We start from the raw sequence: 16,101 nt of genomic DNA, 5'->3' as shown, positions 1-16,101 counted from the left end.
TTGTGACTAAAAAAAAGAAAAATCTTGATGATTATGGAATATAACAAGAAAAAAAACGTGTGGTAGCTTTTGTCATTTCCTTTTCTTTTTTTTTTATTTGATGTTATGTTGATGATGTTATTATCATTGTTTATTTTTGAGGATCAATATTTCCACGGTGGCGTTCTGTTTCGACATACCTTTTCTAACGATGCTGTTTTTGTTTTTGTATTGTAATTTGTTTGATTTACTCTGGTTGTTCACACCATTCCAAATAAGTATTGGCAAAAAAAAAAAAAAAAAAGAAAAGAAAGAAAAGAAAGCGCAGTATTGTCCCAACTTGTGATACCTGACCCCAACTCCTGCCCCTCTCCCTTTCTGTCCCAAGTGTAGCAGGCAAGAAATTTGGAAATAGCACTTAAAAGTTGCCATTATCCAGACAGATTATTTAACAGTTGAATCTTTTTGTGTTAATTCTCTCTCATTCACTTGTTTTCGGTTGTGTATTTAGTTGAGAAATATCAGTAATGCTTTAAAAAAATATATATTATTACTGCAGTCAGAGAATACCTCATCCCACAAAGGTTCCACCTGGAACTGTGTCCAAATTGATTAAGAAATAAGGGGGAAATCTTTCTGTGGGACACCAAATGTGGCAACTCTGCTCAGCTTCAGATTCAAAGCTCTATGGTTGTAATAGTTACTGTGTAGAAGCTATCTGCAATTCACTGTGTGAGTTTGTGTTAAAGGAATAGCACGTGAGATTTATTTTTTTGTTTGTTTTCCGTGAGCATAAAAGCATTACTTTTCTCTACAGTGCCATACCAAATTTAACATTTATTTTAATCTGTTATCTGCTTATTCCCATTTTATTTTTGTTACAGGTAACCAAAGAAATAAGTAGAAAACCAAAAACCCTGTAGTTTATTTAGCCCTTTTTGAGTATCTTTTTTTTTTTTTCTTCTTGAAGAACTGGCCAAAAGACAACAAACCAGGAGTTTGAATTCTTATTATTGTATTCATATAACTATTGTGTTGAAATTATACATGACTTACAGTGCTGACCATTCCAAAAACCAAAGTGTGTAAAGCAAACTAGAATTTGGAGACATCAAAGCTTTTACATGATAAGTGGTTACGAATGACTCACATTAGGTATAAGGCCAAAAAACTAGTATTAACAAACCTCGCACAGTTCCTCTGAAAAACAAAAAGAAAGAGAAAAGAAAAAAGCACTTAGAGGTGAAACTCTCCCACACTCAGGCTAAACTGTGTTCCAAACACAATCCTAGGACTGGCCCTACTACTGTACGAGCAGACCTAAAGACGAGGCACTCGTGAGGCATTTGGACACGTGTACCTCTACAATCTGAGATGCCAACAAAAAGAGAGGTTAAACAGAATGAAAACATTCGGCTCTGTTGAAACACCTGGCTTTACAAGATATTTTCTGGTGCTGTTGTAACAAAAGAAATGTTCACTCTATAGGAAACAAACATGCCCTCTTGATGTGTGTGTAGTATTTACAGGAAGAGGAAGTCTACTGTAATGTGGTTACAAAAGTCACATCTTTGAACAGGGAGCAGTAAATCCAAATATCTATGAATATTACAACAAAGAGGGAACAACTAAAAACAATGAAAATATACCAATGTAAGAGGAAAAACAACCAAGGGACATCATGTAATTCACAGTTGGGTTCATATTTTCATACTTTTTGTCAAACTATCTCTTGCACTTCAGACAAGTTTTCTTATTTAATGAAAGAACCTTTCTGATGACTTTGTGTTCAAACAGGACTGTTTCCTGTCACATTAGAGACTGATTTCTAACAAAGTACAAAGTGGCAGACAGACATCTTGAAACGAGATAAAAACCAAAAATAACACTACCTCCTTTTCGAAACAGTTCAACACATAGCCAATGGGAGACTGAACTCTCTTAAATACTTTTTTTTCCTCCATTCTTCCTCGATGATAATAATGGATGCCAAAATTGTGTTACACTTACTGTATGACTGACGAACAACAAAAAAAAAAAAAAAAAAGCTATTTGGTGATCCGGACTCCCCAACACATCTGCTTGAGCCCAAAAACATAGAGACGTTTCACTTTCCATGGATTTAAAAATGACTACCTCTCCTTAAACCACATCTAAAGCACTCTCTATGTCTTGAAGTGTGTTGTGAAGTGCTCGCTATATATGAGAAGTTTTCTATCAGCTGTGTAAAACTGACCATATTCCTGCAACCGATTAGCACTGAGCTATGTGAACAGCCTCTCAACTGTGTGCGTTGACTGTACGTGTGCATATTAATGATCTCAGCCGATGAGAAACTGGTCGTTAATGGCTATGTGGTGTTGCAGGGAGCTGGTTGTCAGGGGTAATGATGGGCAGAATATATCAGTGCCACCAGGACACACATATACACACTCACACACACACACACACATATACACACGCACACACGCACACGCACACACATAGAGGAAGCATAGAAGCAGGGCTATGGGTTAGTGCAAACAGAGGCTCTGACCATCCAGATATCCAAAGACCCACAACACAGCAGTACCCCCTTCACCAAAACACTCACAGAGACGCTGAGAAGAGCAACACACACTTAATGAAACTCATCACTACTACTAGTAATATCCAAACCAAGAGGAACTGCTGCATACAGTACATAGATGATCTCTGACCTGTGCTTTAAGGTACACCTGTAAACAAAGCTGTTTTATAAAGATGTAGATTGTTCACAGGTCGCCATGTAACACTTCTGTTTTTTCTCCAGCTTGGCATAACATGATGTATTCTTGTATATTAATGCTTCACTTATCTCTCCAGGGCATTCTTTCCCATTTTGTCCTTTGATTTTTCTCTTCTTTTTTGGGGTTTTTTTTTTTTTTTTTCCTCTCTGCACCTGTTTAGCTATTGTAAAGCTTTCAGCTCTGATTCCTATACTGTACTGCTAATGCTGAAGTATATGTATTTATCATATTAAGTGCTGCAGGTATCTTGGTTTAATAGTTTTGTTTTTGTTTTGTTTGTTTCCATTTTTTCAGTTCTTCATAAAACGTCTGGGACGCTGATTTTTTAAGTGTATTATCTCTAAAAAAAAATTAAAAGAATAAAAGTTAGATAAGTGGTTTAGGTAACACCTGTTTGTATATTTATCTTAGCTAGGTCTATTTTGATACTTTTTTGTCTCTGTACTGCATTTATGCATTTTTAAGGAAAGAAAAAAAACAAATGGAAAACAAACTAAAAAGTTACTTCATTATGTATTGATACCTCAGAAGGACTTTTTCTCAAAGACAGGACCAAAACCTCCAAAAAGAAAAAGAGAAAGAGGAAAAAATGTAAGAATATGTAGCCCCTCTCTTGCTTTAAAAAATGCAGAGCTCTAGAAAGGTATTACTGTTGGTCCTTTCAGGTGCCAATAAGTGTCCCAGCTCCCTGTGACCCCTCCCTCTGATCCCTGACCCCTGTCATTCCTGTGCTGAACTCCGACCCCCAGAGCTGTCAATCATCTGCAGGCGCCATGGGGGTGTCACTGAGTCACACACCTGGCTGGTGGTGACCAGTCACAGACCTCATCTCCCAGTCCCATGAAGGCAGATCAAAGACTGACACTGTTGCATTTTTGATACTCCTCCTCTTGCGTAGTCTCAATACCAAAATGTGGAACGGCTCTCAGAGATGCAGCTCATCCTCTGACTACCAAAGGCATTGCGAGCAAACATTGCTTAGTCCAAACTCCTGAACTCTAACCAAACTGTAACCAAACCAATGCCACAACCTTAACCAAACAAAAACCAAGCTACTTCCAAAACTCTCCATCGACTTCACTGATCACCTTTACTGGTAGCTGTTATCTCTCGTACATCCACGTATTGATGTTGTAGGACCAGTCTGCATCCTATTGGCTGGCGAGTGACTCAAAGGACGCAGGTAGCCCAAATCCTGATGTGTGATTGGACAGTTCTGAGGTGTCACGTGAGGGGGAAGGGACTCTCAAAGTGGAGCATTGCCTGACGGTATTATCAAGTAGACAGCCAGAATCCAATGGAACTACCACTTCAGCTCTCCTCTGGTTAAACCTTAGGAATGTGTGTACATTTTCAGCAGTGACTCTCTGTATTGTTTCTTAGTTTCAGTTTACCTGCTTACCTCTCTTTATCCTTTGGTTTTTGTTCTGTTTCTTGTTATTTGAAAGTGTGACCCGAGGAAGAGGCGGGGACAGGGACTGGGTGGTGGCTTTAGACAGACAGTGGAGCCCAGCCCTCTGACCCTCCACCCCGGGTAGCCATGTAATGCCAGTCACTGCCCTTTCCTTCATGCTGTATAAAAACACACACATATATCTGTGTATTTGTAACCTGAATCTTCTTGTGTCTGTCCATGCAGACAATAAAAAAACTGTACAGTAGGTCTAGTTGCATGTAATCTGTACTAATTATTGACAATGGCATTATAAAATGCAATAAAATACTTATTACACTGTCCTATGCTGCGTCCGTGTTTCTTCTCCAGTGGTTTCGAATAAACACACACACACACACACACACACACACACACACACACACATACACACACACACACACACACAGTGGAAGAAAATACCCCAAAAACCCCTTTTCATATACTTGACTCCTGCAGTTTCTAACTACTATAATTAAGGAAAACCAGTCAAGATAACTACTGTTAACAGTGAAGTGAGGGAAAATGGAATTGGCAAATAGTGCAAATTTCCTCTTAACATCCTGCTTAGCCATTTTATACAGGTAAAACTATTTTAGAATAACTCAGTTTAACCTAAACATGACCATTGCAGCACCAAATGTCCATATGAAAATCATGTTCTCCTGAAACATATTTGATACTTGCATTTTATTTGATAAAATAAAATGATGACAACCACTGTCTCGAATTGCTCATTATAACTGGAGTTCTCTTGAGGACAGAGCTTTGCCAATACTAACTGATAATTTGCTTTTAGCACTCTTAATAGCTATGGTCCTAAGCTTTTATACAGGAAACACACTTCTTCACTTATCAACTCAAAGAACAGAAAAACCTCCTGAAATGACAGACTGCTGGTTAGATGGAAACAGTTCAACAGTCGGCCCGTGTTGTTGCTGCAGGACTTCAGAGGGGTCAACATGTGTTGTGATACAGAGAGTGGCCACCAGGAGGAGTAAACAAACCGGACAGCACAAGCAGCATCTCATAAACACAAACCCAGCAACAAACATCACTGTGGTCCACTGACATGGTCCGACCAACAGGGTGGGCCAGAGAGTGCAGAACAGAACAGACAGAGCACAATACCTGTACACCCTGTGAGGTGGAGTATAAGAAGAAAACAGGTGGCTGACGTCTCATTAGATTAATAGAAAACAGTGCAATCAGAAAATGTTCATAGCCCTTCAATTTTTTCCTATTTTGAAGGTTCCCAAGAGCACAGTGGCCTCCATAATTCTTGCATGGAAGACGTTTGAAACAACCGAGACAAACTGAGCAATCAGGGGAGAAGGCCCTTGAGAGAAATGGGAGTCACCTGACCTAAATTCCAAGTGTCATAGCAAATGGTCTGAATACTTATGCCAATTTGATATTTCAGTTTCTTCTTTTTAATGAATTTGCAAAAAATCATTAAAAAGCATAAGGTTTCAACATAACACAATGTGAAAAAACTGAAGGTGGCTGAACACTTTCTGAATTCACTGTAGATGCTGTATAAAAACTAGTTTTTCTCACCTATCTGTACTTTTTGTTCATTCTCATCCTCCATTTTTCCTACTCCTTCCTCACCTGTCTCTGTCTTCCTTGCAGGTTTGGTGCATGCCCTACAGCATATCTTTAAACCTCTGCGCTGCATCGTGGATGTGTTGCCATAGGAAGAAAAAATGGAAACTGGCTGGTTGTCTTTTGGAAAGTTGAAACTTTGTTTAATCTTGTGCTTTTAGCGAACTTCTCCGTTAGTCAGCTGGGAGGAAACTCACTCTTGACGCTTAAATCCCTGTGACATTTGGTTCTGGGAGAGACCCCATCCTAAGCCTATTACAGACACACAAGCACACATGCACACACGAGCACACATACAGAAACACACACTCACTGGCATGCGCACATCATGAATACTAAGCAGAAACTTAGTACCATATACTTGTACAAGGTGAGCCAGGGTGCAGAGCAACACACAAAGAGGTTATTCTTGGCGTGGCACAGTAATGTTTGGCATAAACTTGAGGCCGAAGCTATGAATATATTTCTTAATGCTCATCTGGACAGAGTAAGCGTTAGGTGTGTGTGTGTGCGTGTGTGTACATGAGAGTGTAATGTATGTTTGCAGTCTCGTTTATGTGTCTGAAAAAGGATTTGCACACATGGATGTGTATCTGTTCCTTGTGCATGTGCATGGGCTTGTGATGCTAAAATCAATATTCGTGTGTGTGTGTGATTGGGTGTGTAGGTGGGTATGGAGGGCTGCTAGTCCCAGCAGCTTGGAGAGCACTGAGGTCCAGGCAGACCCTATGAGTCACAAAATAAATTTACCGAGAGCCATGCTGACATCTCTCTCCGTCTCTCCCTCGTTCACTCACTCTGTCATCCTCCCTCTCCCTTCTTCCCCTCCGTGTCTGTGGCTGCGTGCGTCCACATGGATTTGCTTATTCAGTCTAATGAGCTGAGACTCTCTCTCTTTCTCTTCTGTCTACGTTCAAATTTACTATTGTAGGCTACAAGTAAACATCCAGGCATTGATATAATTTAACACTCAGTGTGGCCTGATGCACTGAAGGCCCACTGTGCATTTCATACTATAACAATATGAACAACGAAGAAGAAGAAGAAAAAGTAAAAGAAGAAAAGAGGGAAATATTACTTAAACCACCTTTAAAGACAGCATATAAGCAAAATAACACAGTACAGTAATTCCACCTCATGACAGAAATGGATGTGGACGACTTAACTCTATCAGGGATAGGAATCAATGATGCACACTTTCTCTCCTACTGAGAGTTGCAGCATGTCCCAACTAAAGAGTAATACAACTGATAAAATGATTCTATGGACTAAAAAGCTTCAAAGCAGGTGTTTTGTTGGTCTCTTTGCTTGGGGCACCTTAGAATATATTAATAATAATTGCAAGGCATAACTTCCTGTTAGACGTCTAACAAACAAACTCCAATGAGAGAAATACAAAATGAACTTATTTGGGATGTTAGATGGGCATTTTTGCTGCATAAAAAGTACTGTCAACACCAATCACAGATATAGAGTTTATGAAAATCCACTTTATTTCTGTAATTTTGTTTACTGGATCTCTGAAACATGTCATCAGTTCAAAATCATGTTCATAAGCAATTCTGGTCAAATTAATTGAGTATCATGGTTAACTTGTTTTTATCACCTTAATTAAACAGTGTTGTAACAAAGTATGTAATTTGAGCTTTTATAATAAAAGAGGGCCTGGGGTCTAGAGTCGAGATTATTAAGGTTAATTATTTAGTCTTAAAAATGACAGAAAAAGTTCATTCTTCATTTATTTGTAAAAAAATGTATTTATATATATATATATATATATATATATATATATAACAGTTGATTCATCAGTGAATGTTTGGCATTTTTGCATGAAAAAATGGGCTTAAATTGCTCATTGATTATTATAGATGTGATTAATTTACTGTTGACTGACTAATTGATTAAACAATCATTAATTGTTTCAGCACTAATTGCATTAATGAACTGTGTACAAAGCAACAATCTGTTTTGATCTGGGTTAGGGTTATCACACCAAAATGCTTTGAATTGAACCAACAAGTATTAAAAAAACTAAGATAATACAGCTAAGTAATCATCGGCTCTGGAAGGCAGAGACAGAAGGAGGACTTTGCAATGCAAACCTAAAGTAAAAGGTGCCAACATGACACTGATGTGATGGGATATTACAGAGTAACATCAGTACTGCATGAATGCTGGGTCATTGTCCTGGTTTAAAAAAAAAAAAGACTCCTATTGTTAGTGTCTCACAGGTATGCTTTTTCTGTCTTTACACCCTCCCCTGAGAAGCCAAGGCTGATGGGAAAGTGGATGAAACTCAGAGACTCCATGTGTGGCAGAGAGAGAGAGAGAGAGAGAGAGAGAGAGAGAGAGAAAGAGAGAGAGAAAGAGAGAGAGAGGGCCCCAGCCACAGAACAAAAGCATCTTTGTGAGTGATTGGAACCACATTTTCACCCTCCTCTCTCTCTCTCTCTCTCTCTCTCTCTCTCTCTCTCTCTCCCTCTCTCTCCCTTGCTCACTCTCCCAGTCACACCAGCCTGCTCAAAACCACTGAAACAATCAACGTCCAAAGTTTAGAATAATACTCAGAGACGGTCTCAGCTGAAGATCTCTGTGTGCGTGTGGCTCCAGTTTCACTTCTCTGTGAACACACACCTACACACACAAACACACTCTGTTCTCACATACTCTCTCACTCTCTCTCTCTCTCTCTCTGCATCTGTCTGGACTCTCACCCTTTTTCAATCTCCACATTTCCCTCCCACCCTGTCTGCCGATCTGACGCTGGGCTGGGTCTGGATGTGGCATCTCTTGCAGTCTGGTCAGAAGTCCTGGAGCAGTGGAGCAGCTCTCGCCTCAGTCGTCCAGCGCTGAGTGGCTAGAGAAGGCAACCTGTTCTTTCTCTGCTGGGCGTTAGTGGACTGGAAAGCCTCTCAAGCCTCACAGGCCTCAGCCAAACAAAGAACAGGTCTACATGCTGGGAGGAAGGTAGCACTGCTTTCAATATAGTGAAACATGACATGGTTTTGTGAGGACAATTCTTACAGTATGTAGCAGGCATTAAAACTTCCCTCTTAGCTTTACTTCAGCCTTTGAGATGCTGTGACAGAGAGTAACATGAGGGAGTGATGTATAGTGATACAGTGTGGTGGCATTTTTGCAAAATTTGCAGCTCTACTATAGTATTCCACCAAAATATAAACACAAGTGTGGGTTTTGATTTTTTAATATAATGTTGGCCCTCTCCTCCTAACAACAAATCCATTCCATTGTATAAAAAGAGTGACTTTTAAGGTGGAGTTCAGCTCTGCTAGAACCTTACCACTAACCACCTTAACAAAAAGACTGGGGGGAAAGAGCTGGCCTGGCTCTATCCAGAGGTAACAAAATCCACCTAAAAGCACTAAGATCAGTAACTTGGAATGGAGTGCTGGTTGCCTGGCATCATCCTGGTTGTGAAATAATCCCTTAAATTTTTGCATTAATAAAACAAACAAGATATGACAGGTAAACAGATTTTATTACCTCTGGACAGAGCCAGGCAAGATATTGGGAAGAACGAAAGACACATATTCCCAAAATGTCAAACTATTTCTTTAAAGAACAGTTATTGTTCAGCATCAAGGGCAAAATATAATCTGTTGCAGTTGCAGCTATTTCTGTCCCTCTACACAGAATAAAATACTTGTATGTGTATGCGCGTTCAGTCTCTGTTTCATAATTGGAAGCCGGTTTGATAGCACTGTTGGAAGTGAGGAATGTGGAAGGATGTTGCCATATTCATCTGCTCGGTACGCCAGACCCTGGACGATCCAAAGTGTCCCTGTTCACCTCTACAGGAAGCCGTCAATTAGAACCAGAACAAAGGCAAGCAGCAAATTTACAGAGCCACCTCCTCTGTGACAAATGTGTTTAAAAACCATTAAATAGCCGTTAAATAAGGTTTGATTAAATTACAGTTGAGTACCTGTGAATCACTAGCTTTTAAATAATTATGTAAATACCAAGTAAGAAATAAAAATTAAAGCTAGAAGAGCTTGCTGCAGAGAGCCTTGTGGGTGCGGTGAATGGTGAAGTGGGGTGTGAGTCATGAACGGAAGTAAGAGGATAGACAGCATGAGCTCTTCAGGAAGGTGATGACAAGAAAATTTCTCCACTCTCATTGTTCAGCGCTGGGATAGGTGGGGGGGACTGAATCTTGTACAAACATACAAGAATTTAATGTGGCCACGATGTAATGTCAACAATCTCCAGGGTCTTTTGAAGCTTTTATTTGGTTTATTTTTGCAGGGTCTTTCTGTTGTGAAGGTATCAGATAAAAGGCGAGAATTTCCTCATTAACACATTTAACACATTGTGATCTTGTGAATTGGCTGAAATGAACCCTGAATTTTAATTTTAAACAATTTGGGAGTGCTCTTGTCCCACCGTGTTAAAAATCCCCTGCAGTAAATGGCAGACTGGTAAGTTATGCATGTAAAAGCAGCAGGGAGGGCAACTATTCAAAATGTGTTCAAATGAATTAGCTCAAAGAGACTTTGAAATGCTGCTGTTTTTGCGATCACACTTCCTTTCAGTGGTAGATTTGGTTAAAATCTGTCTTAATTTCATGTCTATGCGAATTATGTGTAACATAATATTTTCATCACAGAGTGAGTCTGATCTGCTGAACTGTAAAACCGCAGTCCTAAGTAAAATACAGAATGTCTCGATTGCTTTCACAAACCAAAAAAGAAAAAGACAAAAAAAAAAAAACCCTGCTGGAACAAGACCTCTCTAATGCTACTGTTGCCTACACAAACTCTGACCCTCGTGCCCAGACAGACACTGAGCCCCCACACAGCACAAATCCTACAAATACTTCAGTGTCAAAGCCTGACTGTTAGGGATGAGTGACTGTACACAAATTGAATGGGAGGTTATCAAGTTATTAGTGAAAATGAAGCCTGTCTCAAAAGCCTTTTGCTGCTGTGAATTACCTCGCGCCCCTGCCACGCCTTCAAGCATCAATCATAGAAAACACACACTTCAGCTAACCTCCAGGTGTCAACATGGCATGAGTAGACGAGGCCTGTCTGTCGCAGTATTCTTCTGTATCATATGTGACCCAAGAAACTCAGCTAATTCTTATGGGTTTTTTTTGTTTGTTTTATTTCACCAGTCATATTGTTTGCAATGAGTAAAAATAGTTCTAAATAATACACTTGACAAAGTTGGAGATAGGTTGCGGTTTTCTCTGTCGGAAAGTTATTGCGAAAAGTTTAAAAGGAAGGTAGACAGGTTTGGCTCAAGTAACATTATTGTTGGATTTCTGCCATTAACTGATACTAATTTATCTTAGTGCAAAATAAAATACACTGCGTAAGATGGAATGTTTTTGATATTTGATATTTGGAGTAGCTTGTATTTATTGAGGCTTCTTATCTATTTCGAAACATTCACCGGTAACCACTTGTATCAAAACATAAATATCAGGTCCTTTGACACAAACACCTCATGGAATTGTTTTTCAAGATAACTGCATCTATCTACCAACCATCATTCCATGACAACAAAACTCTGAACATAGTTTGGAAAAGAGGTTAAACTGGTAGCAAGCATTAGTGAGTTAAGCCTGTCAAAGGTCAAGACAAAGACAAGTTTGACAACTAGTCAGAGTTTAATAGATAGAGGTTTTCCTGGGTGAAGCTCAGCGCTGTCCTGCTTCTTGCATATTTTTATTTGTATGCACTTAAATGTATCCATATATCACATGTTAGTACCTTGCCTCCCTGATAACATAAAGATATTGCAACACATCCACTGTGTATTAAATTAAATAAGGTTTTTAGAATTTGAAAGACAATCTTAAGTTTTGATGTTTGTTGATTCAGTGTTGATATTTATGTATATATATACACACACACACACACACACACACACACACACACATATATATATATATATATATATATACATATATATATATATCATCATTGCTATATACTCAGTCATGATGAACAGTTTCAGAATGATGTGCTTGGAGCCATTTAATACAGTACATTGTTATACACATGTTGTGATGTGTGCATACCCAGTTGGGTTATGGTTTTGACAAGATGGTAGCTATGTTTTTTAAAAGGATAACATAACCAGCTGGTGTTAATGGCATGTAGGTATAAGGTTCGGGGTGTGCTTTGAAGGGCTACTTGTAATTACTTTTGAATACAATTACCATCATGAGGAGGAATCATGACTCATTGCTGACAATATGAGCTAGTTTCATCCTGCACTGGGACAGTTTATATAGCCTCCTGTGCCTCATGCACGCCAGACTGAATGAAGGCAATTCCCACAGTGAGTCACAGCTGCATGCGAACTAAAAACAGTGACCTTTATTCTGGGAAAACAAAGTCTTGGTCAACTATAGTCTTGTCAGAGTCCAATACATGTAGGTAGGCCTACTTTTCAACTTATTAAACACAAGCTTCTGGTTTAAAGATTTAATTTTTGATTATTTGATTATTTGATTAAGCTAATTACTAAAAGCATTTTTTCAGTATTATCATTAATATACAGTACAGCATTGCTCTAAAAATCTAAATAGATGCAAAGGTAACACTTTATAATGTCTCATGATATATTATGCTGTTATAGGAGATTTAAAATGCAGTTCCCAAGTGACAATAAACTTAGTGTTGATATACTGCATAAACAGGTTTCTTCACAATTCTTTTACTATATTATTAATGACAAAACATATGGTTCCTGATGAAAGCTAGCTTGTGTTAGTGCTGTGTCTGGTTCGGGTTAAGGGGTAATTATATGACAGTATAGTTCAGCCCAACTAGTTTGTAGCCTGGAGGAAGCACAATCACTGCTGACTGTAGTTTCCTGTCCAATAGCTGCAGCACAGAAGTCTGAGGCAAGTATAGTGGGAGTAAAGAGAGAGGAGAGACCGAGTGCAAAGGACGGTCACTGTTCAATTTAAGGGTTTAAACAAGTTTGGAAAGGTGGTGTACTTGGACTTTGTTTGCAAAACAAAGCAATAGAAGGTGAGGAAACCTGCAGTGCAGACAAAAAGTATTCAGCGTCAACGAGCTGCCTGCAGAGACACACAAACTTCCCAACATCTGGTCTGCTGGAGGACGGGGCGAGCCGGAGAGAGAAACTTTGGAGGCGGAGAGAAAACTATCTCCGCTGGAGAAAAATGCATTGAATTGGGAGTTTGGGACACCTACATGAGTCGAAGGGAGATCTGGTGTTCGTGTAAAGTGATAAGAGTGGAGAGAAAGAGGACGGGAGAGGTCTTGGAGGGCGAGAAGTCCACCTGGAGCGGTTAGAGAATGAATTAGCCAAAGCCTCGGCTGCTCCGAGTCCCAGCCAGAGACAAGGTAAGAAGTTGTTTTCCTGAGCTGTTGTCGTCAAACATCAAAGCGAGTTATTCTGCAGTATAAATCCAGGCAGAGAAAAGGATCCACACTCTGCAGCTGAGGACGGTCTCAGCATGCAGGGACTCGTTTTGGGAAAGCAGGGCATAGACCTGCAATAAAGGTAAACAGAATATGCCCGTTATTAGCAAACAGTGACTTTTAGTGTGGCTATGTTCTAAATTTCAGCGTAAATTTATTTTCTAAGTTAGACCTTTTTGTTTTTTAAAAGACTGGCACAAGTACGTTTTCGGGACAGAAGTTTGGCACTGTTTTTGAGTGTGCGGTGTGTCTTTTCTATCCTCGAAACTTCTCAAAGCTTTTTTACCGTTTCTAAAGTAGACCTACAATAAAACTAGCAAGCGAGTGAATGAGTATTGAGTGAGTAATGAAGCAAACACGAATTCAGGTGAACTTCGCTCCATTAACCTTTCTTTTCACAAAACTTTAGCTGTAGGTTGTCAAAACTTTTGGATGGCAGTGAGCGAGCCACGGGAGCGCGCAAACAGCTGTCCAGCTGAGCTGCTTTGGCAAGATAGGCGCACGCCAAACACACATTGGCACGTGACCCACATAGTGAACTTGAACGGTCTTACTAATGAGTTTTACAACGTTCCCGGTGCTCGTTTATCATTGGCTGCTCGAAACCTCTTGAAAATATCGGATAAAACACACCTGCGACCTGACAAATTAAAAAGCGGACTAGCTGAAAGTTGTCCCGTTCATAGGTCGCCGAGCAACCATTTAGTAAGAAATGCAAGAAATGGAGCTGTAGCCATGCGCCAAAAATAACAGCCTATTATTGTTTACCGTAAGTATTACATATTCTTGCTTTTACTTGATCTCATCATCATCTAATTATCTGAGTAATTTTCAATATTACTCTTAACTGTATTGTTGAGTTGTTTCAGAGTTAGGCCTACATAAAGCGATTTACACATATGATATATATTTTGCTATTTTATATTATCATTTATATTTATTTATTCTGCTTGTTGCAGGAGATTTAATGAAGCAATTTCACTCTGAAATTGATTAAAATATTCAAATCCAAGATTTCGCTTTTTAAACAGTATGCATATTTTATTGTAAACCAGCTTGTGGTGTTGATTGGAATTATGAAATAAAGTTTTGTAAATATGAACAACAATGTGTTTAGCCAGCTTTTGTTTGAATGCTCCAGTTTTGTTGTGTTTTATCAGCTCTATTCTTCCCTTTTTCTGTTGTTTTTTTAATTAATTACTTATTGTTTGACTTTTTTCTCCATTCTTCTTTTGTTACTGTGCTATGTACTATGCCTTTTTATTTCACGTTTTAGTGTTCATTGAAAGATTTATTATGATTTGCTTTAATAAAGCATCTTAGAGCTTTAAGAAATGTTAGATATAAATAAATACTACCATTGTTGTTATTATTTGCATAACATAGGTTAAAAGAGTTTAAACACTCCTAATTAAAAAGAAGGCTATGATTAGGCTTTTCCGTTGTGTTACCACTGTTTCATGCAAGCAGCAAGCCACTCTGCCTCTTCCTTTAGTCATTCTTAAATAGCTGAAAGGGATTCATGCTGGTTCAAGTCGTGACTGACTACACCTCTCCCTATGAAGCACGGCCTGTTGGCTTGTTGCTCAATTTCAGAATTTCAGAAATCTTTCATGTGACCCATGCTATCATCTTTGTTATAATATTTTTGCCTATCTCCTCTCTCTGGTCCAGGCTCACTCCTTGGCCCCTCCACCTCCTGCCATAAGAGCCAGGCCTACGTCCATGGATGAGGAGAGGAGCGACCCTGCCATCTCCCCAGAGCCACCTGTTGATGGGGACCCCAGTCTACCAGCTCCGCAACCAAGTTCACATACAACCTCCTCCACAGAGAAAGCAAACAGCTGCCCAAACCTAAAGCCCTGTCCAAGTGAAGGTAGGAAACAGGTTCACAAGAAACAGCAGAAAAATAGTCAAACATACACCTACTTTTGGTGTGTAGCAGTTTTGCATTACTGTGTCTTAGAGGAAGAACAAAAGATTCTACAAACAGCTGTGTGATGATGGGTCTTAACATGCCTTGAATCGGCTCTCATTTATAACCTCAAAGTTCTACTAAACCTCCTCTGTTGTTGTTGTGTGTGTGTGTGTGTGTGTGTGTGTGTGTGTGTGTGTGTGTGTGTGTATATATACTGTAAGTGTGGTTGTCTCCAAAGAGAGACAGAAAGTAGTTATTAACAGATTAAGGCATTTCTTGTGAAAAAGAGGAACTAGTGGATTAGTGCTGAGAAAGAAGACCTCTCCATGCTCTTTCATGCATGTGAACCTCATTATGGTAAGAAGTTGGGCAGTATGTGTGTGAAGCTGTATGCAAAGCACTTTCATATCTGTCCAAGCTATAGGAGAGCTTCTTACTCAAAAACAAGAATAGCCTTTGTGAAAAGATTGATGTTAGTTTTCCAAAGTGGAAGAGTCTTGAGACTCTGTTGTGTTTAAAGACTGGGAATTAGTAATCACAAATGGTATACTCAGAGGCTGTGATCATAACTCTCACTAATTCCTAGAAAAATCATTGTGTGTTTTTACGAGATGTCATAATGATTCATTAGGTCAGAGGCCTTCTCACAGAGAGACGCAACAGTTGTGTATTGAGGTGATCGGAGATTGGTCTGTGTGGGGGACGTGCCTCCTTGGACGATCTGAGGGGTGAGGACCAATTCACCACTATGGAACGCTTAAAGGTTGCAATGATACTCCTGGGGATTTGGGAATGAACCTATGACCCTTCCCCTTTGTGTGATTGGTCATGGTAAGGGTTGACTGACACTGGGGCGGGAACAGGAGAATGTGGACCAACTCGCCTGAATGACTCATCCAGAATCAGTCAAAAGGCTTCAAGTTCTCTTAAGCTTCAGTGAGAAACACAGCACTGACTGTAGATCAG

At 39.4% G+C, this 16,101-nt stretch overlaps 2 protein-coding genes across 4 annotated transcripts in view; both read left to right on the top strand.

Annotated features, from left to right (window-relative positions):
* foxp4 (forkhead box P4) overlaps window positions 1–4,484 on the top strand; it is a 98,762-nt gene extending 94,278 nt beyond the window's left edge. For both annotated transcript variants that reach the window (XM_056393721.1, XM_056393712.1), the window contains one exon: window positions 1–4,484. This exon is cut by the window's left edge and continues 1,318 nt beyond it. The gene's annotated coding sequence lies outside the window, so the exon portion shown is untranslated.
* An 8,201-nt stretch (window positions 4,485–12,685) lies between these two features.
* mdfi (MyoD family inhibitor) overlaps window positions 12,686–16,101 on the top strand; it is a 28,946-nt gene continuing 25,530 nt past the window's right edge. The window contains exons 1-2 of one of the 2 annotated variants that reach the window (XM_056365088.1): window positions 12,686–13,139; window positions 14,892–15,093. In XM_056365088.1, coding sequence (XP_056221063.1) covers window positions 14,943–15,093 — 151 coding nt within the window. In that variant the 5' untranslated portion in view covers window positions 12,686–13,139; window positions 14,892–14,942. Of the gene's footprint in view, window positions 13,140–13,827; window positions 13,987–14,891; window positions 15,094–16,101 lie in introns of those variants that run through there. The other variant, XM_056365094.1, reaches the window with a different exon arrangement.

Source organism: Seriola aureovittata, chromosome 2 (assembly GCF_021018895.1).
Source record: "Seriola aureovittata isolate HTS-2021-v1 ecotype China chromosome 2, ASM2101889v1, whole genome shotgun sequence".
Taxonomy (NCBI): Eukaryota; Metazoa; Chordata; class Actinopteri; order Carangiformes; family Carangidae; genus Seriola; species Seriola aureovittata.
The sequence above is the reverse complement of the archived record's forward strand: the minus strand, read 5'-3'. Positions and strand labels throughout refer to the sequence as shown.